The sequence below is a fragment of the Mobula birostris genome, chromosome 3, assembly GCF_030028105.1.
Source record: "Mobula birostris isolate sMobBir1 chromosome 3, sMobBir1.hap1, whole genome shotgun sequence".
Taxonomy (NCBI): domain Eukaryota; kingdom Metazoa; phylum Chordata; class Chondrichthyes; order Myliobatiformes; family Myliobatidae; genus Mobula; species Mobula birostris.
This window is the reverse complement of record NC_092372.1, coordinates 138,350,513-138,368,547: the sequence shown is the minus strand read 5'-3', so window position 1 is coordinate 138,368,547 and position 18,035 is coordinate 138,350,513. Positions and strand designations below refer to the sequence as shown.

General features: G+C 40.1%; 1 protein-coding gene across 3 annotated transcripts in view; it reads right to left on the bottom strand.

Annotated features, from left to right (window-relative positions):
* dgkb (diacylglycerol kinase, beta) overlaps window positions 1-16,923 on the bottom strand; it is a 738,504-nt gene extending 721,581 nt beyond the window's left edge. For all 3 annotated transcript variants that reach the window (XM_072251979.1, XM_072251978.1, XM_072251977.1), the window contains exon 1: window positions 16,854-16,923. In XM_072251979.1, coding sequence (XP_072108080.1) covers window positions 16,854-16,923 — 70 coding nt within the window. The remainder of the gene's footprint in view (window positions 1-16,853) is intronic.
* Window positions 16,924-18,035: the final 1,112 nt, after the last annotated feature.

Here is an 18,035-nt window from a genome sequence, read left to right as displayed (position 1 = left end):
TCAACTTTGAAAAAATTTACTTCAGTACAAAGCCTGTACGTCTTCATAGGCAGCTCTTAGGAATACAGGGTTGCATAGTGACTCTTTGCAAGTTGCTCTCTGCAGAAATTTGTTAGGGCAGACTGGCAGATGTGGCAGCAAACCTCAATCAGGAAATCCAACCTCTACAGTTATGTTGATGCTTTGATGCTGCTACACCACAATAAAATGACTAGCCATTAAAATCAAATAAAATTATGGACATATTATTTCAAAAATGTGAATGAGGAAAGAGAGAGTTACATGATTAATAGTTTTGTTCATAAAATACATGAAAACATTTACTGAGCAAGTATATTCTTTTACTTTTGACATTCAACTGAGTTTCTAGTTGCTTTATAGAAACACTCTGAGGGTCAAAGTTCATAGTAAAATTTATTATCAGAGTACATACATGTCACCACATACAATACTGAGATACTTTTTCTGCAGTCATACTTAGCAAATCTATAGAACAGTAACTATAAACTGTAAACAATCTGAGCAAATAGCAATAAATAATAAGCATGACATAACAATATATGAGTCCTGAAATGAGCGTAGCTATCCCCTTTTGTTCAAGAGCCTGATTGTTGAAGGGAAGTAGGAGTCTCAATAGAAGTCTTGTAATTTATGTAATTCAGTGTTTTTATTAGTTTTTTGAGCCTTTAAACCTTATAATTAAAATGCTTATGTTCAGTGATAGTGAAAAATTTTAGAAACGAATATTTGCAAATGTCTCATACACTGTATACTGAGTGGTTTTAAAAGATTTAAGTTTTTGACCCCAACTGTTAAGTACATAGCTTAAACTAATGTCAATTTCTTAATTACTTAAGTTTGCTGATGATTCAGAAATAGATGGAAGACTATGTTGTGATGAGGACATTGTGATTCTGCAAGGGAATATAGACCGGTTGAGTGACTGTGTGAAAACCTGGGAAAGGGAGCTTCATTGGGATATGGATAAGATCATGCAATTTGGTGAGGTGAATCACAAGGTGGATTATTACCTGAATGGAGAAGGACTAGAAATGAATCCAGTTCGCACGAATCACAAAAGGTTAGCAGATAGGTCCAAGAAGCAGATAAGGTACCTTAATGCATTTTGGCCTTTATTGCAAAGGAGTTGGAGTTTTGTTATAGTTTTAAAGGGTCTTTGTGAGGCCACACCTGGAATACTATACATAGTTTGATTCCCTTGCCTAAAAATGATACTGTTGCTTTGAAGGCAGTCTAAAGGAGATACACCAGGCTAATTTAATAAAAGGTTGTCCTTTTATGATCGGCTATACAGTTTGAAGTGAAGTGTGACCTTATCTAATCATGCAATGTCTTAGGAGGTCTCGATAGGGTAGATGGTAAGACGTTCGTTCTCACCAACGTGAGAGTCACTAACAAGGGACATTATTACAAGATCTGGAGCTGGTCATTTAAAGCTGAGATGCATAGAAATTTCTCCTCTCAGAACATAGTGAATCTCTAGAATTCTCTGCTCCAATAGTAGCAACAAAATCATTAGATGTACTTAAAGTAGAGATAAATATATTTTGAAAGATCAAGGAATTGAAGTTTAGTTTAGATCAAGGAAAGTGATATTGAAGAAGTGCAAGGTTAGCATAGATTTGCTGTGATCATATTGAATGGTGGAGCAGCCTTGAGGGGTCTGGGGGTCTAGTTCTACTCCCGTTTTCTGGTGTCCCTGGAGGCAATAGCAGATTTCTACTGCACAAGGGCGCTGCCTTTAAACCTTTGCTTCTGCAGCCACGATAGCAGTACTTGCGGGAGAGGTGTCAGATACTGCACCATTTCTGCAGGTTGCCCAAAGGCAGCTTGAGCACTGCCATCTGGGCTTTCCTGAGATCTGTCTACAGACCAAACACTTGGTGGTTTCACATGTGCCAATGTTGCCTCCAAGGTAACCTTCACAGTATGCGGTGTACTTACACCCAAGCTTGCCCCTGTAAAGGGTCACGTCAGCATGGGTGTCATGGTAGCTCGTGGCTGCGTTGGTAACACAGAGGTTAGTGGAACACTACAGCGCAAATGATCTGGGTTCTATTCTGCCATTGTGTGTAAGGAGTTTGTACAGTACCTTCTCGCCATGACCACATAGATTTGTTATGGGTACACTGGTTTCCTCTCACATTCCAAAGCCATGCAGGCTTGTAGATTAATTGCTCACATGGGTATAATTGGGTGGCATGAGCTCATTGGACTCAGAGTTGCTACGTGCTGTATCTCTAAATCTAGAACCTAAATATAAAGTGAGGGCACAAGCGGCAGTATCTTGATTCAGCCAATCTCTTGTGGCCTTGTCCTTTGATTAATGAGATGCATGTATTGTGATACTATCAAAATAATATCACATAAAACACAATACTTTTAATACAAACCAGCCGAATTAGGAAGTACTTCTAGCATCCAATCACTATGCTTGGGAGACTAGCTAGGATTGTTGCCGCAAAGCAACTCCGGGTAATCTCTCCATCTGCAGTGGGCAATCCTAAAATTATCCAATGCCCCAAGCATTTTCATATCTTACTGGACACTCCAGATTAAACCAACAAATCCTGTATTTATAATCTCAAAATCCACAGTGTTCAATTAATACATTCAAATATCTAATTTAATTTCCCATGGTTATTATTGTTTGACGATTCATTGTAGTTTGCAAAGTATTTCTGATTTTTTTTGCCATGTATGTTTGTACACAAGCTCTGAGTTTTATTGTTGGATGAAGCTGTCACGATTTTTTGCCATTGCAAGAGTTCCTCAAGTGCACAGCCATATTATCGTTCTTTCCCTTAATATTTAAGTTCAAGCTTTCTGCAGATATTATTCCTACATCCATTTGTTTTCTGAATTGTGTTAATATTTAATAAACAGAGCGTTTCATTTGTCATGTATTTCATTGTCCTACAGACTCATTTAAGTATTTTGCTGCAAAAAAAAAATAGCATCTTTGGAAATACCTGTCAGGATGCTGTTTATTGACTACAGCTCACAATCATTCCTGCAGCTCTGATCGAAAAGCTCCAAAACCTGGCCTTCCATTCCTCCCTCTGCAACTGGATCCTCAAATTCTAAACCGGAAGGCTGCAATCTGCACGGATCGAAAATAATATCTCTATCTCGCTGACAATCAGCACTGGTGCACATCAGAGATGTGTGTTAGCCCTCTGCTCTATTCTCTCTACCCCCATGACTTTGTGGCTAGGCACAGCTCAAATGGAATCTTTAACTTTGCTGATGATACAACTATCGTTGGCAGTATTTCAGATGGAGAGAGGGCGTACAGGAGCAAAATATATCAGCCAGTAGAGTGTTATCGCAGCAACAAGACAACCTTGCACTCAACATAAGACTAGATTGTAGACTTCAGAAAGGGTAAGTTGAGGAAACACACACCTGTCCTCATAGAGGGATTAGAAGTGGAAAGAGTGGGTTCCTGAGTGTCAATATCTCTGAGGATCTACCCTGGGCTAAACATTTTGATGCAGCTACAAAGAAGGCATAACAGCAGCTATATTTTATTAGGAGTTTGAGGAGATTTGGTATGTCACCAAAGACACTTGAAACTTTTTACAGATTTACCGTGGAGAGCATTCTAACTAACTGCATCACTGTCTGGTATGGCGGGGGGGTGGGGGGAGCGCGGTGTCTACTGCGCAGAATCAAAATCAGCTGCAGAGTTGTAAACTTAAATCAGCTTTATCATGGTCACTAGCCTCCGTAGTATCCAGGACATCTTCAAGGAGTGATGCCTCAAAAAGGCGGCATCCATCATTAAGATCCTGCATCACTCAGGACGTGGCTTGTTCTCATTGCTATCTTCAGGAAGGAGGTACCAAAGCCTGAAGGCACACACTCAACATTTCAGGAACAGCTTCTTTCCTCTGTCATCTGATTTCCGAATGGACATTGAACCCATGAACACTACCTCACCATTTTTTTATTTTTACAATATGTATTTAATTTAACTATTATATACCTACTGTATTTCATATTTTTTCTATTATTATGTATTGCATTGCTGCCACAAAGGCAACAAATTTTACAACATATGCCCGTGATTTTCAGCATGATTCTGAGCTGTTTTGTATTGTATTGCTAGCAGTTTATGAAAGGCACTCTTCGTTGTACAGGACATTACATCTCTTTTCAGTCACTGAGGTCAGATGGACTGAGTATATTCAGGAATTATTTGAAGACGATCAAGGTGAGAAACCAGAAATTAAGAAAAGCATTAAAGGTCCAAGTATTTTAAAATCTGCAGTTCGCAATGCAATAAATAAGACGAAGAAAGGAAAGGCAGCAGGTCCTGATGAATTAGTAATAGAACAAACTATCACCCTTGAAGAATATGGAATTGAAAAACTTACTGATTAGAGACTTAAATTAGAGACTTAAATGAAATAAGAGACTTAATGACATTTATGAGACTGGAATAATACCAGAAGAGATGAAAAAAATCAGTATTTATCACTCTTCCTAAGAAACCTGGAGCAATAGAATGTGAATTACATAGGACCATAAGTTTACTGAGTCATATCACCAAGATACTTCTAAGAATTTTGATGACAAAAGCTAAAAGTAAGATACAAGCTGAAGTAGATAAAGAACAATGCGGTTTTGTGAAAGACAAAAGTACAAGAAACACAATATTGATGTTAAGGATACTATCAGGATGAGCTATTCAACAGCAAAAAAGATTTGTTTTATCGACTACACAAAAGCATTTGATAAAGTGAAGCCCAATAAGTTATTTGAAATATTACAGGAAACTCTAGATCTAGATTTGAAGGACCTCCGCCTAATCAGAAATCTGTACTAGGAACAAACTGCTGCTGTAAGAATAGATGGAGAAGTGAGTCAGTTTATGAAAATCAAGACAGGCGTTAGACAAGGGTGTTTTTTCTCCCTGATTTATTTAATGTGGGCAGTGAAACAATATTTCAAAAAATAAGAGACATCTTGGGAATCAACGTTGGCAGTGAAAACATCAATAATTTCAGATATGCCGATGACACTGTGTTAACTGCAAGTACGGAGAAAGAACTACAAAATTTAATTGATATAATTGTTGAATAAAGTACAAAAATGGGTCTATCTATCAATTGCAAAATGACAGACTGTATAGTGATATTCAAAAAGAAGGAGAATCCTATCTGCAGGCTGAGAATAATTGGGGAAGACATAAAACAAGTACAGAACTTTTGCTACTTAGGAAGCTAGGTGACATCAGATGGCAGGTGCGACATGGACATCAAAAGAAGAATAGGGATGGCAAAAGACACCTTTACAAGAATGAAGAGTATACTGACCAATACTAAACTAGGCATGACAACCCACCTCAGAGTACTGAAATGTTACGTTTATCCAGTTATGTTATATGGCTCAGAATGTTGGACAATATCTAGTAACATGAGGAAACGAATTGAAGCAGCAGAGATGTGGTTTTTGAGGAGGATACAAAGAATGCCATGGACGAAACGAATATCTAACAAGGATGTCATGAACAGAGCAAAGACAAAACGAGAAAGAATGTATGAGATCATGAAAAGGCAATGTAGCTTCATTGGACATGTGATTAGGAAGGCGGAGTTAGAATGCATGGTAATTATGGGAAAGATTGAAGGGAAGAAAGCAGGAGGAAGACAAAGACAAATAATGATGGAGACAGCAGCTAGAGAACTAGAAATGAATACCAAAGAATTGACCCACTTGACCCGAAATTGGAGTATGTGGGCCATGGCAGTCAAAGCTTAACCTGGGAAGTGTGAGTCAGTAATTTTGGAGCAAGCAAACAATCTTTGTTCCCTGGGATACAAAGTGTACTGGATTAAGTTAACTTTTCCCTGTTCCTTGGCAGGTATATCCTGCATTCTTGACCTATTCACAGACCCATGCATGGAAACAAACTGAAGACACTCGAAAATAATTTTTATCACTGTTGCGTGCTGCTGGACTGATGTTTCTACATTTCTAAAGTATTCTCATTTCCAAGGATTGCATATGTACAATGGAGGACTTGAAGATCAAAGGTGGTCCTTTTCACCAGATTTGCTGCACATTTTTTCCTTTCTAAAGCCCATGTTTGCAAGACGCAATACTTTCATGAGGATACTTTGATAAAATACCTTTCCTCGTTGTATATTCACTGAGAGCATGAAAAGCTCAATACAGCATCAATGTCAATCATTTTCTGAGTCTCACTATTGCAGTGCTCGATTAATTGTAGCACAATGCTAGGATTCTGAAGTCATGCAGTCAGCCACCAATTTGAAAATATTCTCAGCAAAGTCCAAGTTGTTGTGTTGCTTGTGGAAACATGTAAATTTGTTGGTGGGGTTATTTCTTAACTGTTTAGATCCGGTCTAATAAGATATTTTCTCTGTCTCCACAATGTTAACACCTGCTCCTGGGCAAAGCTGTTCACTCCAACATGGCCACTGGCACAGAGTTCTCTGGAAGCTCTCTGCACTTCGGCATGACTAAGCTCAGTTTCGGACCTGTCCTACAGAACTTAAAATGCTTTTGACAGCCAATGTGACCTGATCCTAGGATCACCAGTTGTGAAAACTGTCAGATATTACTGATTGTGAGCATCTTTGACATTCACAGTCAGTAACAATCAAGTTGATCCGAATGTTAGATATTCATTTTTATAGTAAGCATGTTGATAGCACAACCACCCATAAAATAATCAAGTAAAACTTGGAAACTAGTTTTAGTAAATAAAGAAAATCTACTTATCCTTTTCCCAGGATGAATCAGAATTATAATCAGGTTTATTATCAGTAATATACGTATATCACGTTTTTTGTGTTTGTTTTGTGGAAATGGTACAGTGCAAAGACATAGAAGTTGATGCAACTTACAACAAATAGATAAATAAATAGCGCAAAAGGGGAATAGTTCATGTGTTCATAGACCATTCAGAAATCTGATCGCAGAGGGGGAACAGATTTCCCCATTCAACTGAATGCAACCTGTTGTTTTTCCCTCAAGTCGAACACAGGAGAGGCTTTGCCATCTACCATACCAGAATGAGAGCTAATAATCCAGTAGAAGTTCATCCTCATCAATTTGATTCCTTGAAGGGTCCAATGTTGCAGGACAGAAGCAAACTGGAGATCAATCAGTAGGGTGGAAATCACCACCTTTAAACAAGACCCTCACTAGTGTTGGGAAGTGGTACATCTGCTGGGATACTGGGCAAGTATTGACAATAATAGCAATGTGTTGGAATGTCACATTCTCAGTGACATTTCCTCAAATATTTCACTACAATGGCTTTGGCAAATTTGTCTTCTATCTTCAGTTTGATATTTGATTTTGGTTGCATGTTACGGAGATGAATTTTTTTCTATTTTTTAATGGGCACTGTTAACAGAAGATGCAGTATTTGAATGATAGCTAAGAGCTGAAACTCTCCTTTGAGTCTTTGTAGGAATTGAACAGCTTCACTTGGAGTTAAATGATAACGTCAAAGGTAGAAGAAAAGCTGTTTCTGCTTCTAAGAAAATGCAAAACAAATCAGGAATAACAAATTACAATATTACCAACGATGTGCTTCTCTGTGCTTTTCCAAAATTTAACTAGTTCTGTGCATCTAAATTCCATATCAATCGGAGTCCTAAGTGAATAAATCATATGTGCAACCACCATTACTGATGCTTGCCAGCAACCAAAGCATTCTTTTACCTAATAGTCTTCGTCATACTAAAACATTGCTGAAACTATGAGATGAGTGGAGAGTCAAGCACTCCCCAGTCTCTGCCAACTGTGTTGCAAAAGCAAGAAGGTGAAAGATTTGAGCTTTAAAAGAGGAATAGAATGAATCATCTTTTCTGGAACATAGAACTATCCCTATAACCTTTTCAAGATATTAAGCTATCTGCAGGGAAAATTTCTTCCATTCTCTAAATCTTAACTAAATCTCATTAGTATTTTACTGTTATCTTCCAGTTAGGCATCCAGAGCCAATGTGAATGATTTGCTTATATCAGTATTATACCTTTATACCTTTCAATATTTTAAAGTTCTAAGACTTTTTTGAAGACATTCAGCTTGCTTGTTATTTGCAATGTAACACCCTGTGTCAGAATTTTCACTACTGCCCTGCTTTGATGTCTTTGGAATGCATCAACATTTTTTGGAATCAGAATCATAATCAGATTTCTTATATACTAACTAATATGCATATATTCTTTGGCAGCACAAATACAGTGCAATACATAAAAATTACTATAAATTTTAATAAAAATATATAAAAAGAAATAAATTGTGCAAAAAGAGCAGCATAGTGAGGAAGTGTTCAGGAGTACATAGACTCTTCAGAATTCTGACGGCAGAGGGGAAGACACTGTTCCTAAAACACTGAGTGTGTGTCTTCAGACTCCCGTACCACCTCCCTGATGGTAGAAATAAGAAGAGGGCATGTCCCAAATGGTGAGGGTCCTTTATGTTTAATATCACCTTCTTGAGGCATTGCCTTTTGAAGGTGTCCTCAATGGTGGGGAGGCTGGTGCCCATGATGAGTTGGCTGAGCTTACAACCAATCTTATGCACTCGAGCTCCATAACGGGTGGTAATGAAACCAGGCAGAATGCTCTCAACCTGTAGAAATTTGCTAGTCTTTGATGATGTGCCAAATCTCCTCAAATTCCTAATGAACTATAGTCTTTGACGTGCTTCCTTCATAATTGCAACAACGTGTTTTGTCCAGGATAGATCTTCAGAGATGTTGACGCCCAGGAACTTGAAGCTGCTCACCCTTTCTGCTGCTGATGCCTCAATGAGCACTGGTGTTTGTTCTCCCAACTTCCCCTTCTGAAGTCTACAATCAATCCTTGACCTTACTGACATTGAGTGCAAGGTTGTTGTTGTGACACCGATCAACATTACCCCTCTACATCAGCACATCACCATCGAAGATTCTGCCAGCAAAAGTGCTGTCACTGGCAAATTTATAGATGGTGTTTGTGCTGTGCCTAGCCATACAACCATGAAATTAGAGAGATTAGAGAAATATGGTAAGCACGCATATTTGAGCTATCACTGTGTTGATAGTCAGCGAGGAGGAGATGTTATTTCCCATCCATACTGACTCTCATCCCCTAATGAGGAAGTCAAGCATCCAACAGCAGAGGGTGGTACAGAGTGCCAGGTTTTGAAGCTTCTTGATTATTTCTGAGGGGATGATGGTGTTGAATGCTGAGCTGTAAACAATAAACAGCAGCCTGATATAGGTATTGCTGTTGTCCAGCTGATCAAAGGCCAAGTGGAGAGCCAGTGAAAGTGCATCCACTGTAGTCCTGGTGTGGCAGAAGGCAAATTGCAGCAGGTCCGGGTCCTTGCTCAGACAGGAGTTAATGTTAGTCAAGACCAACATCTCAAAGGACTTCATCACAGTACATGTAAGTGCTACTGTGCAGTAGTCGATGAGGCAGCTCACACCAGCTTTCTTGGCCTGATGCCTTTTTGAAGCAGGTGAGAAACTTTGACTGAAGCAGTGAGAGATTGAAGATATCCTTGAACACTCCCACCAGTTGGTTGGCACAGGCTTTCAGTGACCTACCAGATACACCATCAGGGCCTGACACCTTGCGAGGGCTCACCCCTTTGAAAGATGTTCTGTCATCAGCCTCCGAGACCGAGATGACAGGGTCACTAGATACTGCAGGGGTTTGCACAGGTGGACTTTTATTCTCTCTTTCAAAGTGTGCATAAAAGTGTTGAGCTAATCTGGGAGTGGGACAGTACAGCCATTCAAGATGTTAGATGTCCTTGAAAACTCCCACCAATTCTACACTATCATCAGGACCCGCTGCCTTGCAAGGGTTCACCGTCTTAAAAGATCTTCTGACGTCAGCCTCCAAGGCGGAGATCACAGGGTCATCAGGTGCTGCAGGGATTCACACAGATGTAATATTTTTTCTCCCTTTTAAATCATGTATAAAAGGTGTTGAGCTCATTGGGAAAGCAGAGCACCCAAAATAGAAATTTAATGAGGTGATCTAAATTTATCTTATCTTAAATTACACAGGGACGTACAATCTAGATTGCATTATAATCAAATATCTAAGAAACAATCTAGAGTTTGATCAAGCAACATACACAAAATACTGGTGGAACTCCGCAGCCAGACAGCATCTATAGAAAAGTGCACAGTTGACGTTTAAGTCCAAGACCCTTCAGCAGGACCCTCCTCCAGACCTGCTGAAGGGTCTCAGCTTGAAACATCAACTGTACTCTTTTCCACCGATACTGCCTGGCCTGCTGAGATCTTCCAGCATTGTGTGTGTGTTGCTTGGATTTCCAGGATCTGCAGATTTTCTCTTGTTAGAGTTTGATGAATTCTATTAGTAACAATATCATACTGCCTAGATTCTTCCTGAATGACAAATTGTCACTTTCACTGAGATATTCACACACTGAAAGTTTTATGATTATCTTGTGAATTAGTTTATGGACCATTGGAGTTCATGTTTGGTTGTATTGAAGAAACCTGTCTTAATTTGTAAATAGTGCCAGCAATTATAATAAAATTGTTCATTTCAAGGCTGAAATTGTCACAGTGGTCAGTAGGACAGTTTAATGGATTGGTGCATTTCTGTGGTTGGATATAGGCCCAATACATTGACTGCAGGCTGCAGAATCATTGCACCAGCTACAGTCAATGAGCATACACAACAGGGGACCACCAACTCCACCTCATAATTCTAAACAACACACACAAAATGCTGGAGGAACTCAGTACGCCAGGCAGCACCTATGGAATAAAAGTACAGTCAACGTTTCTGGCCAAGACCCTTCAGCTGTACTCTTTTCCATAGATGCTGCCTGGCCTACTGAGTTCCTCCAGCATTTTGTGCATGTTGCTTTGATTTCAAGCCTTTGCAGGTTTCCTCTTGTTCATAATTCTGAAGTAGAATTTACTTCCACTCAAAGTTTTAAGGTAAAATTGAGTTGACTCTACCCTGCTGTTACAATTCAGACAAAGAAACTGTACCTATGAAAACAAGAAGAATGCTATAATTTCTTGATAAATATTGGGCATAGATTAAACCATCTTCATTGTCACATCTCTTGCAGCAAATATACGATGCTGGAAAAGTCCTTCTACTTATTTGTAATGAAACTGTAAGCACAGCTTTTATATTCCCATACAAATGTTGTTAAAACTAGAAGAGGAAAAGCTGGAAACACTGACATATGCAAGCAGGAAAGGTCAACCGTGTTCAGCCTTTTGTTGAACCCGGCTTGCCGTGGCATGTTGTACTTTTACTGCTTCCAATTGCCTTGGCTCCAGAGATCCAAACAACCTTTATCAGCATAAATATTGTGATCACTGATTTTAAACTATTAATTGATTTTGCATCTATTTCATTTGAGAATGGCTTGCCTCTGATGTTAAGGTTCTGCTCCAAAATAGATGATCTTCCTTTGAGTTGCACTGAACTATACATACCACAATTTTTCCACTCACTTAATCTGTCAATGCCACTTTATAATTTTAGTGTTCAATAAACACTATTTAATGTGCCACTATTTTTGCTCCCATCAGCAATCAAGCATGTAGGCTTTCTCATATTATCAAAGTTGATAATAAATACAGAAAGAAAGACAAACTTTTTTATTGATATTGCAGATCTCATATCCCTTCAGAACATGCAAAAGCACTTTATAGCCAATGCTTAAGAATTGTTCTCACTTGGAATCATGAAACACGAGAAATTCTGCAGATGCTGGAAATCCAAAACCACACAAACAAAATGCAAGAGCAACTCAGCAGGTCAGGCAGCATTTGTGGAAATGAATAGATAGTCGACATTTCGGGCTGAGATCCTTCTTCAGGGGAATGTCGACTCAGACAATGAGAAGCCTGCGTCCGGCATTTTTTCATGCCTTTTCATGCCTCTTCAGGACTGACACGGGAAGATGCCAGAATTAAAAGGTGGAGGGAAGAGGAAGGAGGCAAGCTAGAAGGTCATTGGTGATAGGTAATGGGGTGGGAAAGGTGAAGGTTTGGAGAAGACGGAATCTGATAGGAGAAGAGAGTGGACCATTGGAGAAAGGATAGGAGGAGGGAACCCATGGGGAATTAATAGATAGGTGAGAAGAAGTAAAAGGTCAGAGTGGAGAACAGAAGAAGGGGTGGTGGTGTGAAGGAGAAATCGATAGTCATGCCATCAGGTTGGAGGCTACCCAGACGGAATATAAGGTGTTGCTCCTCCACCCTGAGGAATGCCTCATCTTGGCACAAAAGGATGGACTGACATGTCAGAACAGGAATGAGAATCAGAATTAAAATGTTTGGTGACCAGGAAGTCCCGTTTGTGGCGGATGGAGCAGAGGTACTCAACAAAGCAATTTACGATGGGTCTCACCAATGTAGCACTCTCTGCATTGGGAGTACCAGGCACAACAGACAGCCACAGTTGAAGTGTTAGCTCACCTGGAAGGACTGTTTGTGGCCCTGAATCGAGGTGAGAGAGAAGGTATATGGGCAGGTGTAGCACTTACGCCACTTTCAGATATAAGTGCCAGGAGGGAAATTAGTGGGGAGGGACAAATGGACAAGGAAGTTGTGGAGGGGGCAATCACTGTGGAAGGTGGAGAGATGAGGGAAGGTAAAAACATGTTTAGTGGTGGGATCCCTTTGGAGAAGGCGGAAGTTGCAGAAGATGATGTGTTGAATGTGGATGCTGATAGGATGGTAGATAAGGACAATAGGCAATGTATCATATTAAGGTGATGGGAAGATGGGGTGATTGTGAATGTCTGGGAAATGGAGAAGATGTGAGTGAGGGCAGCATCAATATTGGAGGGAGGGAACCCCGATTCTTTAAAGAAGGAAGACATCTCTGATATCCTGGAATGGAACATCATCTGGCTTTATCTATCACATTCCAGCTAGACTCCTTTCCCTCCCCCCATCTTTTTTATTCTGGCATCTTCTCCCTTCCTTCTCAGTCATGAAGAGGGGTGTCAGCCCAAAGTGTCAACTATCTGTTCATTTCCATAGATGCTACCTGACCTGCTGAGTTCCTCCAGCATTTTGTTTGTGTTGCTTAGGAATCATGAAAGTTGGTTAACTTGGAGCAAAATCCTACAGACAACAATAACAAGATTGACTGCATTAAGACTGGGAACTGAAGGATAGACAATGCACCAGAATCAGGAAAACATTAAAAAGAAAAACAGGAAATCTGACGCAAAAATAGAAAACACTGGAAATTTGGTTTGGAGTGGCTACAGAGGATGTTATTATTTCAGGTATATTATTGGATCAGGAAACATTATCTCAGTTCTTATTTCCCCAAAAACTGTTCAATGTGCTGAGTATTTCCACCATGCTCTACATCTACATTATGGAAAAGAAACATGTTCTTTGAAATTGTGAAGAGGTTTGTTTGACATCCAGATGAGTAAGCAGATATCTGTTCTCTCTAAAGACAACATTTGTAACAATATAACATTCCCTCTGTACTTACAGTGATGATAGTGGAATTGTGTGCTCATCGCTGGATTCAGAGATGATCTCATGAAGTACTAACAGCCAACCCATAGCCAATCGGAGCTCCACCACAGGTACTCGCACCAGTTCAAACATATACTGATTATCGCTACTGCTAACCACCAATTTATTTCCTGCTGGCAATTAAACACTGAGTTCCCACAGAGTAGATGCACTTGAACTAGCAGAAAGTGGTGTCTGAATCATTGCTTTAAATAATAAACAACATTTAATGGCAGTGGTGCAATGGTTAAATTATCAGATTAGTAATCCAGAGTCAAATTCTTCCAAATGGTGGAAGCAAAATTTAAACTCAATTGTTAATCTAGAATTGGAGAAAAATCTAGTCATTAGTAATGATGTATTGATGTAAAAACTCAACTGGTTCACCAATATCTTCATGAAAAGAGACGGCCCTTCCTTATAAAATTCCACCATCTTAAAAAAGGATCTTATGACAGATCATATCTTTACCTCCCCCTCCCCCACATCCCCGCTTTTTGCAGGGTTCACTCCCTCTGTGATTTATCCCTGCAAATGCCTAAGTGCTACACCTGCCCATTCACCTCCTCCATCACCTCCATTCAGGGCCCCAAACAGTGATTCCAGGTGAGGCAGCACTTCACCTGAAAATCTGCTGGGGTCGTTTATCATGTCCAGTGGTCCCAAAACAGTCTCCTTTACATTGATGAGACCCATCGTAAATTGGAGGACCACTTGCTCAAGCATCTGCACCCCATCCGTCAAAAACGGAGAACTTCCCAGTGGCCAATTATTTTAATTCTGGTTCTCATTCCCATTTCAACATGTCGGTCCATGGTCTCCTCAGTATGGAGGAGCAACACCTTATATTTGTCTGGGTAGCTTCCAACCTGGTGGCATAAATACCTTTTTTTTCCCCTTCCAGTAAAAAAAACTCCTTCTTCTATCCCCCACGCTGGCCTTTTAACTCTTCTTACCTGATTATCACTTCCCCCGGATCCCCTCCTCTTTCCCTTTCTTCAATGGTCCACTCTCCTCTCCCATCAGATTCCTTCTTACCTTTCCCACCCACAAGTCTTCACCTATCACCTTCTAGCTAGCCTCCTTCACCTTGCCCCACCTTTTTTATTCCGGTATCTTTCCCCTCTGTTTCCAGTCCTGAAGAAGAGTCTCAGCCCAAAATATCAACTATGTATTCATTTCCATATATGGTGCCTGACCTGCTGAGTTCCTCAAGCATTTTATGTGTGTTGTTTTGGATTTCCAGCATCTGCAGAATTTCTTGTGTTTATAGTCTGACCGCAATATGTTTTCAGACCCACCCAGGTAAATGGTTCTTAAAATGTTCTCGACACTCAGCTGAAGGGCATTTAGGAATAAGCAGTATATACTCACCTTATCAGTGTGCCCAATACCCCAAACCACAAAATCCTCAGTAAAAAAATACAATTGCTTCTGTTTAGGAGAATACTGCAGTCAGTCAGAGTAGCTGACAACTTCTCATATAATACGCTCAGAGGCCACTATTCCTGTAGCTAATAAAGTGGTCACAGAGCGTATCTTCATGGTCTGCTGCTGTTGTAGCTCATCCACTTCAAGGTTCAACCAGCTGTGAATTCGGAGATGCTCTTCTGCACACCACTGATGTAACACATGGCTATTTAAGTTACTGTCACCTTGAACCTGCCTGACCTCTTTCATTAACAAGGCATTTTCACCCACTGAACTGCACTCTCCGTATTTTTGCACCACTCTCTATGAACTCTAGAGACTGTTGCACATGAAAATCCCAGGAGATCAGCAGTTTGTGAGATACTCAAACCAACCTGCCTGGCACCAACAATCAAAGTCACTTAGATCATATTTCTTCCCCACTCTGATGTTTGTTCCAAATAATGACTGAATCTCTTGACCACGTCTGCATGCTTTGATGCAATGTATTGCGGCCACATGATTGGCTGATAGATATTTGTTTTAATGAGCAGGTGTAGAGGCGTACCTAATATCCTGCTGCCCGCAAGGGCAACAAAAACATGTGAACACCACTGCCTGGAAGTTGTCCTGCAAACCACATGTCATTCTGACTATTGCTGTTCCTTCACTTTTGCTGGAACACTCTCTCACAGCATTGTGAGTACCCACACCTGAAGACAGCTTAACCCAAATCACTGAGCTGCTGTCACATGACTGGCTGATCAGATACTTGCATTAACAAGCAGGTGTACAGGTGTACCTAATAAAGTGGCTACTAAGTGTATACAGTATCTGTTTCTACTCTTGCCTTGCTCCACAAACTACTGTCCCTCAGGTTTCCTGTTTGAGAGAACTCTATTCAGGGATAGATGCAGCCTGTGTCTTCCATTGAGTTCAAAGGCCCTGAACTGGTAGGTGTTCCAGCATAAATATTCTATCTTGTGCTTCTGATTACAGAGGCCAAAATAAAGGCTGAAACAGAAATTAGAATGATCAGTGAGAGCTCTCAGCTCAACTCGAATTAAATTAACAGAATACTAGAAGCTTGTCTTTTTCAAAATAAAACATGCATAAATCTTAAATAACAGAAAATAATGCCGACCAGAGCTGTTTCTTTGGGCAATTGCGTTTTAAATAATTCTGATCCATAACGTCGCAGCATGACATTACATAACAGGTACCGAAATCAACCAAGCTGTACATCCGAAAGCTAGTTAAAATTTACAGGCGCCACAGAAGTGCGATTCTCAATGGGCGACCCTTCAAAGCGCAAATAATTTAATGTAGTTTGTCTTCTGGTTCCATATCGACCTGGGACACGAATAATGCCTTTCATTTCTTGAGAGGAATAGCCAAACAAATCGACAGTGACCTTTTTTTTTTAAATGGTCCCTCTTCAGTCAACAGCCTGGTGGTGACCAGCCTTGATTTGGTACTAGCGCAAAGCACATGACGCAAAGTCGAAGGATGAGAACAAACAGGCAGCAATTAAGTAGGTGTTCGGGGCTCAAAATCAGCATCCAAATAATGCTGTATTTGAAATGCAGCCCGAAAAATTACAACGTTTCTGTTTTATTTGCAAAATGCATTATTTGTCATGCTCATAAAAGGAAAAGCGCTAATCTTACATTCAATTTAAAATCCAACATTATACTTTAAAATCACAGTGTAATGTAACAGCTCCCGTTAGTCCATGTTACACTGCGATTTGTTGTGCAGTATTAATCTTTAATGTATCTCTAATGCACGCAACGGTACATTAAACCTGGCGCCGCTTTAGTTCAGCAACAGCATCTTAAACAGCGGCATTATCAGGGAAACTAAATTATTTGGCAAATTCTTTAACACTTACACTGGGCGTACTTCTGTAGCTGGGAGAATTCTGCTGGGCTGAGAGTAATCCACTTTTCCTGGTTAGTCATGGTGGTCTTCGAACTCATTTCCTTGGCATGCCAAGTCCGCTTCTGGACGGATTAAACGACCGCTGGGTGGGATTTCCACTCTACAGCACGCACATTAGGCTTCAGAGGGTTTTTTTTTAATTTCTTAGCTGACTTGTAGAGGCAATGTCTACGCGAAGCGGCAGCAGAAGCTACTGCTGGTATAAGCGCCTCCAGATCGAACTGCTGCAAATATCTGGAAATAGACAAAAGCAAGCAGCGGTGATGCGTTTGTTCATTAGATCAGAACTTGTTTCAGCAGAGAGCTAGTGAACGTGCACTTCTGGTGACTCCAGCATAAATATTCAGTTTTAAATTCCGATAAAACAGTTACGAACCATTTTGCGTTTTTGATGTATTATCATAAATCATCCTATCGATTATTTTATAGTCGGTTGCAGAACGAGAACTTGGATAGAGTTCTCTGTAATCCTCTGCACGTGTCAAGTACGTCATGGGTTTCTTGCCCAAGGGAGGAAAGCTCATTATTACTCAGTCCACTTAATCTAATTATTCCATAACTTTCATAGAATATAAAACAGTATAGAATATTACACCATACGAACAGGCCACTTGGCTGAAGGTCTCTGTGCCAACCATGATGCCAGTTTAAACCAATCCCATCTACCTGCAGGTGCCCTCTATCCCTTCAATCCCCATCAAAAAAAAATCTTAAAGGTTGCTGGCATCCTCTATTATCATGTCCCTTTGCAACCCATTCCATGCACCTAATACTATCTATGTAAATAAAATGCATCTCCTTTAAAATTACCATCTTTTACCATAAATCTATGGCCTCTAGAGTTCAGCAATTCCATCCAGGGAAGAATATTCTGTCCACTGCATCTATACCATGAATGATTTTATACACTTCTGTAGGCCGCTCCTTAGCCTCCAAAGCTCCACAGAAAACAACCCAAGTTCATTCAACGTCCACTCATAGTTAATACTCTACAGTTCAGGCAATATCCGAGTGAACCTCTTCTGCACCATCTCCAACACTTCCACATCTTCCTTGTAATCTGGAAATCAAACTCAAACAATCCTCCAAATGTAGTTCAAAGATGTTTTACACATCTACAGTAACATTTTGC